At 57.2% G+C, this 14,887-nt stretch overlaps 1 protein-coding gene across 1 annotated transcript; it reads right to left on the bottom strand.

Annotated features, from left to right (window-relative positions):
• Positions 1 to 6,474: 6,474 nt before the first annotated feature.
• On the bottom strand, positions 6,475 to 12,328 carry LOC140900782 (uncharacterized). The gene is made up of 2 exons (XM_073318601.2): positions 12,125 to 12,328; positions 6,475 to 7,750 (listed from the first exon to the last, which is right to left on the bottom strand). Exon 2 carries the CDS (start codon positions 7,722 to 7,724, stop codon positions 6,735 to 6,737), a length of 990 nt encoding a protein of 329 aa, XP_073174702.2. The 5' UTR covers positions 7,725 to 7,750; positions 12,125 to 12,328; the 3' UTR covers positions 6,475 to 6,734.
• Between the last annotated feature and the right edge of the window lie 2,559 nt (positions 12,329 to 14,887).

Raw genomic sequence — 14,887 nt, 5'->3', positions numbered from 1 at the left:
TCGCGGTGACCATGTCCCTGGCTCTCTGTGCAGCCCTCCGCTGGCTCCCCCTTCTCTCGCACCACCAACAGAAGCAGCTGTTGCTATCGCACGTTGCCGTCTCAGATGGAAACATCAGCACGTGGAGGAAAAGGAAGCCAAACTTAACAGCCACATCTGTGCCCCAAGCCAATTGCAAGGAACAAAACGGGTCTCCCCCTCTCCAACCACCACCTACAACTCCAATATACCAAGCAGCTCTGCGCACCACGGTGACAACGACCCTGCCACTGCGTCCTGTGATGGAGATGTCGTTTGCAATGGTGCTGTTGGTCCCAGGATATTAGAGACCGCAAGGTCTGTGGGGTAATATCCTGGATTGGGCCAACATCTGTGGGTGAAAGAGACAAGCTCGAAAGCCTGTATTTTCCACCTACAGAAGTTAGTCCAAGATATTTCCTCCCCCAACTTGTTTCTGCAACAGGTATGCCAATTTCACGCAATATCCTTCAAAGACCTTCCTGTATTGAATTTATGGATTCTTGTAGGCCGGGATCGTATAAAGAGATGTGAGACCTGGAAGCTCAGAAGACTGTCTTGAAAATGTGTCAGACAAGCATGGCGTTTTTGGACCAAGAAGCGAATTTCCTAGGGAATCTCTCCGGGGAGGTGAATACAAATTCCCCAAATCCAGTTATGCAAAACCCCAGCCTTTGGAAGCTATGCTCTGGAGAGAGGGATCTTTGTCTGGTGATCACTTCTATAGAAGGCCAAGATAAAAGGCCTGAGACATATTATGAAATGGTGGCTATATGAACTTGTAACCCTGGGGAAAACCCAGTTGTGGGATTTTAAGGACTGAAATCTACCAGAGCCCTAGACTGGAGATGGGGGTGAGCTCCGGTAAGCTACTTAGCATGCATGTAGGTTTTTCGATTGTTTTAACGTTAGCAAATGGACTTGCTTAGAAGCAGCTGTGTGGTAATTTATAACTAAGCTGGGAAGGATTAGATTTCGATCGGTAAGTGTCGAGAAACATCGATTTTGCAGTACACGCAAATGGATGAAAAGTTATTTCCACTGATAATCATCGACATTTATAGACAGGCAAAGGAAGCAAAACGCTGCTCGAGAACGTATTCGAGCTGGCTTTCAGGCTAAAAGTTTGACAGATGATTTGATTTGACATATGAGCTGTGGTTTGAGTGGTTATAAAGTTTTAACTTTCTGCCTCTTCGGTGGCTGCTGTAATTAAATCATTATTGTCGGGCTCCCCCATCCCATGGTCTGATGCCCTCACAATTTCCCACAACCGTGAACATTTAGAGAGATACAAAGAGACAAAAAGGCTTAAAAATAAACATCGATTTTATCCATTGAAATTATACAAAAATAAACCTAGAATTCTGTCGAGCCTGCTTACAAGGGCAGGCAACACACTGGCCACAGTCACTGGAAAGAAAGCAAAGCATACGCTGTTGTTTATGTAGGGCCTACAGGAAGTGCTACTCCCCAGGTACAGGCTCAGTTCTGACAGGCATGGGATGGGGTGGCTGGGCCATATATAAGGATATCCAGAGGGCCAGGTGGGGGTGAAGCCGGGGTTACACTCTGGCTTGCTGGGGGTATTAGAGTGTAATGCAGGGAGCGGGGCAGCCTCAAAACCCTGGTCAGGAGGGAGTGAGACGCGGGTCTGTGACGGCCGGATGTGGGTGCCCTCGGTAGACTGCAGAGTGGGAACACGGGTGCAGCTACCCTGAATCTGGGACATGTGTTATCACAGCCCTTTCTGGCTTCCCCCGCCCAATCATCTCTCACTGGCTATCGACATCTCCACTCCAGTTTCTGACGGCGGCCTCCAGTGCCCACCTGGTACATTTCAAACCAGCCCCTTGGCGCTTCCTCCCAGAGCCAATGGGGTAGAAAATGAGAGGGGGGGCTGAGGGGGTGTCAAACAGACAGACCCTTTTAGATTCCACAACAAACACTTTGTCCAAACCTTGGGAACAGCCCTGGGCTTGAGGATGGCTCCCCAATAAGCCAACATCTTCAAGGGCCACCTTGAGGAAGAATTGCTGGACAAATGCACCATGAAACCCATGATACACAGTGAGGATATTTTCCTCCTCTGGAGAGACAACCTCAACTCCCTCACAGATTTCCACCAACTTCCACCACCACTGCCCCATCCATCAAACTCTCTCTGGAACACACCCTCACCAGCATCAGCTTCCTGAACACCACCATCAGCTCCAACAACTATCTGCAAGAAACCCACGGCTCATCACCACTCCTACCTCCGCAGATCCAGTAACCACCGCAGGCACTCCCAGAAATCTCCTACCTACCGCCTGGCCCTCAGGTACCACAGAACATACTCCGAGGAGAAAGTCCTTGACGCATGTAAAACCGCCTTCACCAAACAGGGACACTCCACCAGGGAAGTAGATCACATCATGGAACGGGCCACCCAAATACCCCGAGAGAACCTGCTTTAATATGGAAATAAAACCCCCTCTGCCCACTCGCCCCTAGTTGTCACTGACTACCCCACACTGGTACCCAAACGGAGTGTCATTCAGCAATTACAACCCAGATTTGATGGGGACTACATCCTGAAAGAAAGCTTTCCTGAACCCCCTCTTCTGGCCTTCAAATAACCCTCCAATCTTGCCAAATTTATCCTCATAAGCCAGTTCCCCACAGAGCAGGACCCACCAACTCAAAGCAACGTCAGACCCTGCCAGAACAACAGATGCAAAACCTGCAGACATATCTCGACACAACACACCTTTCAAGACCCGTGGGACCAGCACATGCCTATGGCAATGTGCGCTGGCCTTCAGCCAGTGCCCCAAGAGCAGCCATGTGGGTGAAACCAGACAATCGTGGCACCCTTGAACGGACTCGCACGGGACAAGGACAAAAGACAAAACCACCCTGTCACCTGCGGGTGGGCACTTTTCACAAAGTGGTCACTCCATATCTGACCTCTCCATCCTCATCCTCAAAGGAAACCCGCGCAACCCCTTCACAAGCCAAGCCGGGGAGCTTAAATGGATAACTTTACTAAAACGCTAAAAATCATGGGCTTAATAAAGACACTGGATTTAGGGCGATTCCAACCATCTGTAGCCCACTAACCCCCCTTTTCTGGCCTACGGCTGCAGGAGTGTTAAGAAGCCACTTCCCCTTGAAGGGTCCCTTAGAAAACATGCAACCTCCTTATGCTAAACAATCCGTCCCCCGTTGCATTTGGCTGTGATGCTCAGAGCACCCTTCCCAGGCCTGGAGAAGAAGCTCGAATGCTCATCTCTCTCTCTCTCTCTCACCGGGAGGAGTTGGTCCAATAAAAGATATGATCTCGCCCTCCTTGGTGCTCAGACAGATTGGGCGGAGGCCTATGGGGGGAGAGAGAGACAATGCGTCAAGGTGCCAGGACCCGGAATCTGTGTCACGGTCAATAACCACGTCTGCAGGGCCGCCTGTGGACCGGGCTGCGTGTGACAGCCAGCCCCACCCTACCACTAAAGGAGGGTACCGGTGACAATGCAGGTCATGGGGGTATTTACAGCGGATCTGTAAATCAGAGACCCCCCCGTCCCCAGAGACGGGGCGTGGGCCGTCTCGGCCGTCTCCTGGGACGGGGGGTCTCTGTGTCTCCCTAGGTGGGACAAGCCCCCCCCAACACACACACAGCCCCCCCAGTGACATGCCCCCAGCACAAACACCCCAAGGGGCTTCCCCCCGCGAAGAGGTGAGGGCCCTCCCGCACTCCCTGCCCCATCAGCAGGCACCTGGGCCACTCACCACCCTGTTGTTTACATAGGACCTATAGGAAGTGCTGCTCCTCAGAGGCAGGTTCATCTCCAACAGGATTGATATGGGGCAGCCTGGACCAAGGGGGCTGGCCAGCTCAGGCCAGCCATGGGGTCAGGAGAGTATGGGGCAGGATTTCAGCCCAGTTGTGTATCTGGGGCATTACAGCTCTGACTGGCCTCACAGCCCCTCCTCGTCATACCGGGAGAAAGCGAGGGACATGGGTGTCCCATGGTCACACACGGAATCAGTGAGTCAGCCATAGAACCCAGGAGTCCTGGCGCCCATCCCCCTGCTCCAATCTTCCCATCCCCCCCTTCTCTAACCACTAGACCCCACTCCCACCCTGGAAGCTGGGATAGAATGGAGGCATCCTGGTTTCCAGCACCCCCACACACAGTCTAACCACTAGACCCCATTCCCACCCCACTGCTAGGAACAGAAGCCAGGTATCTTCGCTCAGTTCCCACTGCAATAACAAGCTAATCCTGGCCAAGTGCCAGCCTGGAGGTTTGCACCCGGCATCCTTAACTCCCAGTGCAACTTTCATGCGGGTCTGGGAGTCCCTGCCACTTCTGGCCCCGAACAACTGCCACAACCCACACCAGAAGCGGCCGCATGACAGGGCCAAAGACAGTCCTGGAAAATTCAGCTCCATTCCCAAGAGCATCCTGGGAAATGTAGTTTTTAAGGTCCCAGGGCATCCTGGGGGGTGTAGTTTTTATAAGTCTCACAGCACCCTGGGACGTGTAGTTTTGTGACCTCCGTGCATTCTGGGAAATCAGGTTTCAGAGTAACAGCTGTGTTAGTCGGTATTCGCAAAAAGAAAAGGAGGACTTGTGGCACCTTAGAGACTAACCAATTTATTTGAGCATAAGCTTTCATGAGCTACAGCTCACTTCATCGTGAAGTGAGCTGTAGCTCACGAAAGCTTATGCTCAAATAAATTGGTTAGTTCAGTGGTTTGAGCATTGGCCTGTTAAACCCAGGGTTGTGAGTTCAATCCTGGAGGGGGCCATTTGGGACAAAAATTGGGGATTGATCCTGCTTTGAGCGGGGAGTTGGACTAGATGACCTCCTGAGGTCCCTTCCAACCCTGATATTCTATGATTCTAGTCTCTAAGGTGCCACAAGTCCTCCTTTTCTTTTCTGGAAAATGTAGTTTGTGGCGGCCCAACGCATCCTGGCTACGTTGGTTTGCATAGGGGAGCAGTCTGGGGTGTCAGCTTAGCCCCCCCTCAAAGGAGGGGTCCTGTTGTGTTTTGTTCTTCTTCCCCCACCCCTGAGCGAAAGGCTCCTCACCCATCAGACCCCCCCACCCTTCAAGTAGGCCCCCTTCCCCCATGTGAGCTGGAACTGCAGAGGCCTGGCCTCCTGGGGACCCCCATCAACGCTCCCTATCAGGTGCCCCCCTCTTCCTTCCCCCCCTGTAGCTGTGGCATCTGGAAGAGTGACTGACCGCCCAGCCCCTCCCCAGGGACCGGTTACAGGTACTGGCATGGGCTGGCAGAGGCCAGCCTAAGACTTAAGTCCCCCCAGCCCCCCACCCTCCAGACGAAGGGACCACAAAGTCCAGGCCACAACTGAATGTGCGGGACAAAAACTGGGAGAGGTGGGATGGGAGGGAAGGTCGCAGAGCTTCAGCGGAGGACCCCGAGCAGAGAACCCTGGACACTGCCCAGAGGAATGCTGTCCGGAGCTGGGATCCACGAAGGGACCGGGTCCGGGCCCCACAGTCACAGGGCACCCCCTGCCCAGCTGCACACTCCTGGCCCGGTGGCTTGGCTGTCATGGGCAGTGCTAGGTCATGAGGGGGTCGCAGACGGGACCTGCAAACACAATGGAGGAAGAGTCCGGCCAGAACCTCAGCGGGAGGCACCTGATGAGCCGGAAACGGGGTTGCCGCCTGGCTGGCACCCCACGTGCTCAGCAGAAACAGAGGGTGGCAGGATTCTGGGTGAACCGCGCCAACCCCCCGCCTGCGCTCGTGGGCCCACGGAGAAGCCGCCAGAGGAGGTCACCGGAGGGCGGCGGGACTAGGGCAGAGTACAGGCTGGCCACTAGGGCAACCTGCCCTCTTCAGGGGGCAACAGGTCCTGCCACCTGGTGCCAGGGCAGGGCACGAAGCAAGGGACGGGGCGGCGCCCCAGTGTGCAGAGAAGTTTGCAGCGCACGGGTCGGAGATGGCCCGGCTGGATGGTGTTGAGCCTGCCTTGCAGGGCAAAGGCCCAGTTACAAACGCCAGGGGGCCGGGGCAGGCGGGGACCCAAGCCCCAGCATGCTGCGACTCTGAGATCAGGGCCGGAGAGGTGGAGCGTCTTGGGCCATCAGCTGACCCTGGGGGGGGGATCCTAGTCTAAGCAGCCCCTGGGCCCCACCCCAGCAGCGGCTGCATCTCAGGGTGTGCGAGCCCAGTGGCAGGGCGGTGTTTGGCGTTGGTGCCATGCTGCTACCATGCGGGGTTAGAGGGGGAGGGAGGTGGGATCAGGGTTCAAATCCAGCCACAGCACCCGGGGCTGTGGGAGGGGCAAGCATCTGTGAGGGATGTCAGATCACTTCCAGCTGCACATGGCGGAGGAGGGGAAGGAGGGAGACCGGGGTAGATGGGCCCACGGCTCTGATCCAGGGTGGCCAGGAAGGAGGGAGACCGGGGTAGATGGGCCCCCAGGTCTGATCTTGTCTGTGCTCCTTAGGATCTTGGGGGAGCCACCCAAACAAACAGGGGTGCATCCCCCAAGAAACATGTTTATTATTTTAAAAGTCTCCGGCAATGGATACATGATAGAAAAACCTCCCACGCGCCCCAAGGGGCAGAAATCTGTACAAATATACATGGGGAGGGGGTAAATTAACATGGGGGGAAGGGCCCTAGGGCGGGGAGATGATAACCCACACCTGCTCCCAGCCACCCCCTTCCCTCCCCCCCGCAGCACCCCTCAGTTCATCTTGACCAGGATCTGTTCGGAGAAGAACTTCTTCAACTGAGCCACCTCAGCCGACAGTGATGCCAGCTGGCTCCGGAGGGCACCGTTCTCCATCTGGTACCCGGGCTCCTGGAGTTGGAGGGGGGACGACCCCCCAGTGCCGTAGCACCCCCCAAACGACGCAGCCCCCACCCCTGATGCCCCATTCGTTTGGTCCTCCCCTCCGGCAGCGCCCCCCCGCCAGTCGCCGGCGGGTGGCGACGGGGCATAGGGGGCCTGGGCCTCGCCCCCCATCTCCTCGGGCCCCCCAGCCATCTTGAAGCGCAGCTTGTGGGGCAGGCTCTTGATGGCATCCCCCGCCGGGTCGTAGCGCCCCCCCCGGCCTGCCTCCCCCGCCTCCCCGGGGGCCTCGGGCACCAGGCAGTGCCCCTCGAACCCGTCCCGCTCCTCAAAGAAGACGGGGCTGCCCATGCTGGAGCTGCCGGGCGTGGAGAACCCGGAGTCCTCGGAGTACCCTGCGCCCAGCTCCGGCTGGAAGGGGCGGCCACAGCGTGGCGGTGGCAGGGGCTCGGGGCCCAGCGGGTACAGGTAGGGGGCGGGCGCTGCAGCCGGCCGTGGGGGCTCGGCCGGCTCGCGGACGAGGCTGAAGCGGAACTTGAGGGCCAGGAGCTCGGCCTTGAGCCGGGCGTTCTCCTCCAGCAGGGCCAGCACCCGGCTCTCCAGCGCCAGGTCGTTGACGCGCCGCTTCTCCCGCGAGCGCTTGGCCGCCTCGTTGTTCTTCTTGCGCTTGTCCCAGTAGCCGTCGTCCTTCTTCTCCTCCGGGGTGAACTCCCGCTTGCGCCGGGCGGCGCTGGCCGGGTCCTGGGGCCTGGGCCCCCCCGCCAGCAGCCCGCTGCCCGTCAGCAGGGACGGGGGATCCTCGGCGAAGCAGGACCCGGCGATGCAGAGCTTGGCTGGGCCTGGCGAGGGCGGGCGAGGTGGCTCCTCTGGGGATGAGCTCATGGTGCCAGGGGACAGGCCGCGCCCGGCTGCGGGGGGGAAAGGCGGGGGGTTAGCGTGTGGCAGGCGATGCCCGGAGGCTGACGGGAGGGGAACGTGGCGGACGTCCCTGTGGGTGTGCAAGAGGGCGTGTGCAAGTGTTGGTGAGCAGGCACTGGCGTGTGAGACAACGTGTGTGTGTGTGACAGTCTCTGTGCTTGTGAACGCACACTTGTGACTGTATCTGGGTGGGCGACAGTGAGAGTAGCTGTACTAGTGGGGGTGTATCTGCCGGTGTGTGTGTGTGTTGTGTGTGTGTTGTGTGTGCGTGCGCACACTTGGCCGGAAGCTGAAGTTTGTGGCATAAGTAATGTGACAAAGTTCCTGCTCTCCCTTGGTGGGTCTTGCGCTTCTTGGCGGATTTGCTCGCCTTGGAGCTTCACGGCAGCCCTCAGCTTGGCCGTTTTTCTGAACCCGCAGTCCAGGTCGACTCCTTCTGTGTCTGACCAGGAGTTGGGAGGTTTGGGGGGAACCCGGGCCCGCCCTCTACTCCGGGTTCCAGCCCAGGGCCCTGTGGGATGCAGCTGTCTAGAGTGCCTCCTGGAACAGCTGTGTGACAGCTACAACTCCCTGGGCTACTTCCCCATGGCCTCCTCCCAACGCCTTCTTTATCCTCACCACAGGACCTTCCTCCTGGTGTCTGATCATGCTTGTACTCCTCAGTCCTCCAACAGTCCGCGTTCTCGTTCTCACTCTCAGCTCCTCGTGCCTCTTGCTCCCAGCTCCTCACACGCACACCACAAACCGAAGTGAGCTCCTTTTTAAAACCCAGGTACCCTGATTACCCTGCCTTAATTGATTCTAGCAGATTCTTGATTGGCTGCAGGTGTTCTAATCAGCCTGTCTGTCTTCATTGTCTCCAGAAGGTTCCTGATTATTCTGGAACCTTCCCTGTTACCTTACCCCGGGGAAAAGGGACCTACTTAGCCTGGGGCTAATATATCTGCCTTCTCTGAGGCGCTAGGAGCTGAGAGTGAGAACGCTGACTGTTGGAGGACTGAGGTGTACAAGCATTATCAGACACCAGGAGGAAGGTCCTGTGGTGAGGATAAAGAAGGTGTTGGGAGGAGGCCATGGGGAAGTAGCCCAGGGAGTTGTATCTGTTGCACAGCTGTTCCAGGAGGCACTCTAGACAGCTGCATTCCCCAGGGCCCTGGGCTGGAACCCGGAGTAGAGGGCGGGCCCGGGTTCCCCCCAAACCTCCCAACTCCTGGTCAGACACAGGAGGAGTCGACCTGGACTGTGGGTTCAGAAAAACGGCCAAGCTGAGGAATGCCGCAAAAAAAAAAAAAAAAAAAAAATTACTCTCCTATAGCCATCTGACCCGACCCTGTCACAGTAAATTATTTTATATGTCCAAATTAAGTCCATATGTAATTTGCATAAATGTCACTTATGGGACTGCACAGCTCCTCCTGCCCCCCTGGCCTCCTCCCCCCTTGTCTCTCAGGTTGGGAGCTCTTTGGAGTAGGGTTTGGGCTCCACACCCAGGTAAGTGCATGCACATACTCCCACACACAATCACAATCACACACACACAAAACACAAATCAGCCTAACACAACCCACACAGATCAACAGCACCTCACCTCTCTCTCAAACACAACACATAGTCACACTCTAACACTGTCCCATACGGTCACACAGACATACACAACCCTCGTAACAGATGCACCCCCCCCCACCGCCGCACACACATGCTTACATGAACAGGGATAGATCCGCCAGGCCTCACCCCACCCACCCTCTGGCGCAGGCAGGCCTCACTCTGGGACTCCTCCCTGCTCTGGCCTGCTGTGTATTGTGCAGCGCACAGCCGGGGGACTCACAGTTGTGTAAAACCCCCGTGGGGGGCTGAGCTCAGAATCAAGCCCTGACATCCTCCCCTCCCCCAAAGCCTGGGCTGGGGGCCCAATCCCTCATCCCGGACCTGCTGTCCCTGCTCCAGGCAATTCAGACCCCCCCCCGTGACCTCCCCCGTCCCCCCCGCCCTTCACTGGGAACATTCCAGCCCTGGGACAGGACGTGCTGCCCTTCCCCCCCCCCCCCAACAGGATAAACAAACTTGCTCTGAACCATCTGCTATTTTTGGCTGCTACAGGGGGTGGGGGGGGGCATTGCACAAAACTGCACAAGCCATGAAGGGGTTAATTTTCCGGGGACCAGAGATGGGGGGGTGGTTGATATTTTATTTAGGAAAGAGAAAGTGAAGCAATCGCACCCAGAATCACACACAGCCAGAAACACAGCCAGCCAGCCACACAATCACAATCACACACACAGAGCCAGCCACACAATCGCACACAACCAGCCAGAAACACAATCACATACACAGAGGTACACATAATCACACACCCATACCTCTAGCACACAAGCACACACAATCACACTTGTTTACACATATATATATCCACACAAATTGAAATAAATGTACACAACGATACACATTTACACACACACACACACATCCATACAGGCATGCACTCTTACAAACACACACAGTCACACAAACACAGCTGCAAAGAAATGCACACCACTATTTATATACTACACACAGTCTCACGCACAAATACACAAATCCTTCTAAGCACACAAACAGGAATGCAAAGAAATAGTCATATAAATGCACCCAGCTGTACACACAAGCACAAAATACACACAGCCACATATGCAAACACAAAACACACACATCTATGTGAACACACATACAAGTATACAAATATACCACCATTTCTGCACACCCATATATGGACATATACCCCCACGCACAAACACACTGGCACAAACATGTACACACACCTGTATATGTAAACGGTTAACACACAAGTGTACACACCCACATCTACACACACAGAGCTAGGAAGCTGCACTCTCAGCCACAAAATGCCTATACAAACACCTCGCCATCCATGCCACATCAACACCCCCATCTGCACACACACAATACATTACACCTGCAAAGAAACCCACATACAATAGCCCAACAAATACACAACCCCTCTAGACACACAAGCCCAAATGCAAAGTATAGAGGGATTCAAAGAACAAAGCTACACACATAGAGACCACAAATACACACATGCTAAACATGTAGTCATACACACAAAGCCATGTTACCATGCCCTCACAAATACCACATCCCTCTACACACACAGACCTGCAAACACACCCCACCACATGAACATAGACACGCGTAGGCAGCCAGAAATGCAAACGAATAATAAAACACCCACAAAGTTAAGGAAGCATAGTAACACCTAGAGCCACACCAGCACACACAATCACACGGAGCTTTGCGTACACAGAGAGAAACACACAGAGAGCCGTGCGCACGCTCACAGACATAGCTACACACACAAAGTCAGGCTTACGAGCACACCCAGAGCTAGGCACACACCCAGAGCCGTGACACACACACAGAGCCAGGCATGTTTGCACACACACAATTGCACACACACACACACACGCCCGGACACACAGAGACAGACACACAGCTACACACACACACCCAGAGCCGTGACACACATGCACACACACGGAGCCAGGCATGTTTGCACACACACAATTGCACACACACACACCCCCACGCCCGGACACACAGAGACAGACACACAGCTACACACACACCCCCAGAGCCGTGACACACATGCACACACACGGAGCCAGGCATGTTTGCACACACACAATTGCACACACACACACACACAGAGCCATACACACACCCCCACGCCCGGACACACAGAGACAGACACACAGCTACACACACACACCCAGAGCCGTGACACACATGCACACACACGGAGCCAGGCATGTTTGCACACACACAATTGCACACACACACACACCCAGAGCCATACACACACCCCCACGCCCGGACACACAGAGACAGACACACAGCTACACACACACCCCCAGAGCCGTGACACACATGCACACACACGGAGCCAGGCATGTTTGCACACACACAATTGCACACACACACACACACAGAGCCATACACACACCCCCACGCCCGGACACACAGAGACAGACACACAGCTACACACACACACCCAGAGCCGTGACACACATGCACACACACGGAGCCAGGCATGTTTGCACACACACAATTGCACACACACACACACCCAGAGCCATACACACACCCCCACGCCCGGACACACAGAGACAGACACACAGCTACACACACACCCCCAGAGCCGTGACACACATGCACACACAGAGCCAGGCATGTTTGCACACACACTTCTGCACACACCCGGAGCCAGACATGTTTGCACACACACTTCTGCACACACCCAGAGCCATGCACGCCCCCCCAGCCCCCACCCGCAGACACACACACACAGCCCCTTCCCCACTCACGCAGGTGTCGGTGCGGACGGTGCCCGTGTCCCCCCGGCGTCCCGGTGGCGCCCGCAGCCCCCTCTCCCCCGCCGGGGCTGGGCGCTGCTCCGAGTCCTCCCGCCCGGCGGTCGCTACGCTGCAGTAGGGCCCGGCGCCCCTTCGCCGCTGCCTCCGCGTCTGCCGCGCCCGCCCGCTCCGGCCCCTATTTGTGCCAAGTTCAGCCCGGGTCCCAGCCTCACCTCGGGTAACCCCGGGACGTCACCGCCGCCCTCCCCCCTCCCGTCCCCCTGGCAACCGCGCGCCATGGCAACAGGGACAGCCCCCTGGCAACGGGCTGGGATGCTCCGGGGGAGCCGGGCTAGGAAGGGGGGTGGCAGAGCCACTGAGGGGCACCCCCAGGACCCCTGGCTCCAAGCCAGTGGGCCCCCCCCCCGCCTCCCAGAGCCCGACGTGGAACCCAGGCGTCCTGGTCCCCAGCCATTAGACCCCTCTCCCCTCCCAGTCAAGCCGGGGATAGTCCTGGCTCCCAGCCCGCCCCCCCGCTCTAACCCCTAGCCCCCACTCCCCTCCCAGAACTGGGGATAGAACCCAGGAGTCCTGGCTCCCAGAACCCCCCCCTACACACACACACACACAACCCCCAGACCCCACTCCCCTTCCAGAACTGAGGATAGAACCCAGGAGTCCTGGCTCCCAGAACCCCCCCCCCCCACACACACACACACACAACCCCCAGACCCCACTCCCCTCCCAGATCTGGGAGTCAGGACTCCTGGGTCTCTCACCAGCTCTGGGAGGGGAGTGGGGGGGTCTAGGGGGGCGAGTGGGGGGGCGGCTGGGATTCAGGACTCCTGGGTCTCTCACCAGCTCTGGGAGGGGAGTGGGGGGGGTCTAGGGGGGCGAGTGGGGGGGCGGCTGGGATTCAGGACTCCTGGTTTCTATCCCTAGCTCGCCACCCACCCAGCCCCTACCTCCGGCATCCCCGTTTTCTCACCATAGTAACAGTCCTCTCCTCTGGGCCGGAGCTTGTGGCAACCAGACGCTGCCATGGCAACCCACTGATGTCAAAGGGCCCGGAATAACTGGGGCAGGATCCGGCAGATGCCTGGAGCCGGGGGACCCGACCAAGGGGGCCTGATGGAGTCCTGCTCCTTAGGTGAATTATGGCAATGCCTAGAGGCCCCCCAGCTGAGCTCGGGGCCCCACCATGGCGGGTGCTGCAGCAGCAGACCCTGCCCCAGAGAGCTCGCCATCTGCATAGGTTGGGAGGGGACACTGAGGCACAGGGAAGGAAAGGGACTTGCCTAAGGTCAGTGGCAGAACTGGGACTAGAACCCAGGAGTCCTGACTCCCATCCTCCAACCTCCAGCTAGTAGCCCCCACTGCCCTCCCAGAGAATCCCGGTGCCCTGAGGCCCAGCCGGGTGCATTGGCCACTAACCCAGGCTGCCTCTTTGCTTAAACACGCAGGTGATTTCAAACCCGCCCCCTTGGGAGCGGGGCCAGGGCCTGCTCTCCGCGACCCCGAATGACCCTGTCCCCCCCAGCCAAGCCACCTTCTGCCCCCCCGATCCGTCCTCCCCTAAGCTGCCTCCTGGCCCGTGTCCATCGCCCTTGGGATCTTTGCTGGTTACGTTTCATTTTGTCCTTCTAGGAACCAGTCTCAGCAAACCACCGTGTGTATGCTGTGTGTGTGTGTATGCACACACGTGTGTGCCTGAGTGTGTGTTGCAAAGTGGACACACAGTGCGTATGGGCTGCATGTGTGTCCATTGAGTGGGCCAGGGTGTATGAGGGCTGTGTGTGCGTGTGTAAGGGAAGTGTGGCTTTATGTGGAAGTATACAGCGTACAGGGGAGGGGGTGTGAGTGAGTGTGTGTGTGTGCGAGCTGTGTACAGGGTGTGGGTGTTGGAGGGAGTGGCTGTACAGTGTGTTTGTTGCCGAGGGTATCTTTGTATGTGGGAGTGACACAGTTTACGAGGTCTGAGGGTATTCTGAGTGTTGTGCATTGGGAGTGCAGGGGGGCATGTGAGCCATTGTGTGTGTGTGTGTGTGTGTTTGTGTGTTGGTGGTGGTGTGCAGGAGTCAGGTGTTTGTGTGCAGTGCGAGGGGTGGCTTTGTGCAGCTCGTGAATTTAGCACAAGCCCTTTGCCCGAGCTGCGGCAAGTGGTGAGTGGGCAGAGCGTGTGTGAGTGCGTAGAGGGGGAGTGTTTGTCCTACACTGTATTTTGGCACCTGGCCCTTTGCCCCATTTTGAGAGTCTGGGAGGGGTGTGTCTGTGAGTCCCATATCTCGATCTTTGCTCTGTGTGTGTGTGTTATACTGTGGTCTCTCAACAACCGGCATCAGGACACACTTGAGGGGAGGGACTGGCTAGCTGAGGGGGCAGGGAATGGCACATGGGGTCTTTCTCCTCTAAGGGGTACTGGCTCCAATCTGGGGGCAGGCAGCAGCCCCATGGGGGGGTAGGGGAGGAGATGCACCCCCTAGGTGACATCAAGGGGTCAGGCTGGGAGAGAGGCACAGAGCGGTGACCCCAGGGGCCTGATCTGCACACATGCTGCCCCCTCCCTCCCAGCGGGCCCCACACCCAGGCCCGGAGGAAAGGGATCCAGGGGGCGGGGAAGGAGGTTACGCAAGCCGGAGACTGTTATGTAAGGGCCTGGCCCCAGCCCAGCTGCTCAGCCTGGGGGCCTGGATCCAGTTACATAATCAGGCGGGACCAGCCAAGGCCGCAGGAGGACCCCTGGCGGGCGCGGGGGGCTTGTTACCTTGCAGCTCT

The sequence above is a fragment of the Lepidochelys kempii genome, chromosome 20 (genome assembly GCF_965140285.1).
Source record: "Lepidochelys kempii isolate rLepKem1 chromosome 20, rLepKem1.hap1, whole genome shotgun sequence".
NCBI lineage: Eukaryota > Metazoa > Chordata > Testudines > Cheloniidae > Lepidochelys > Lepidochelys kempii.
Note: the sequence above shows the minus strand (reverse complement) of the source record. Positions and strands in the feature narration are given on the sequence as shown.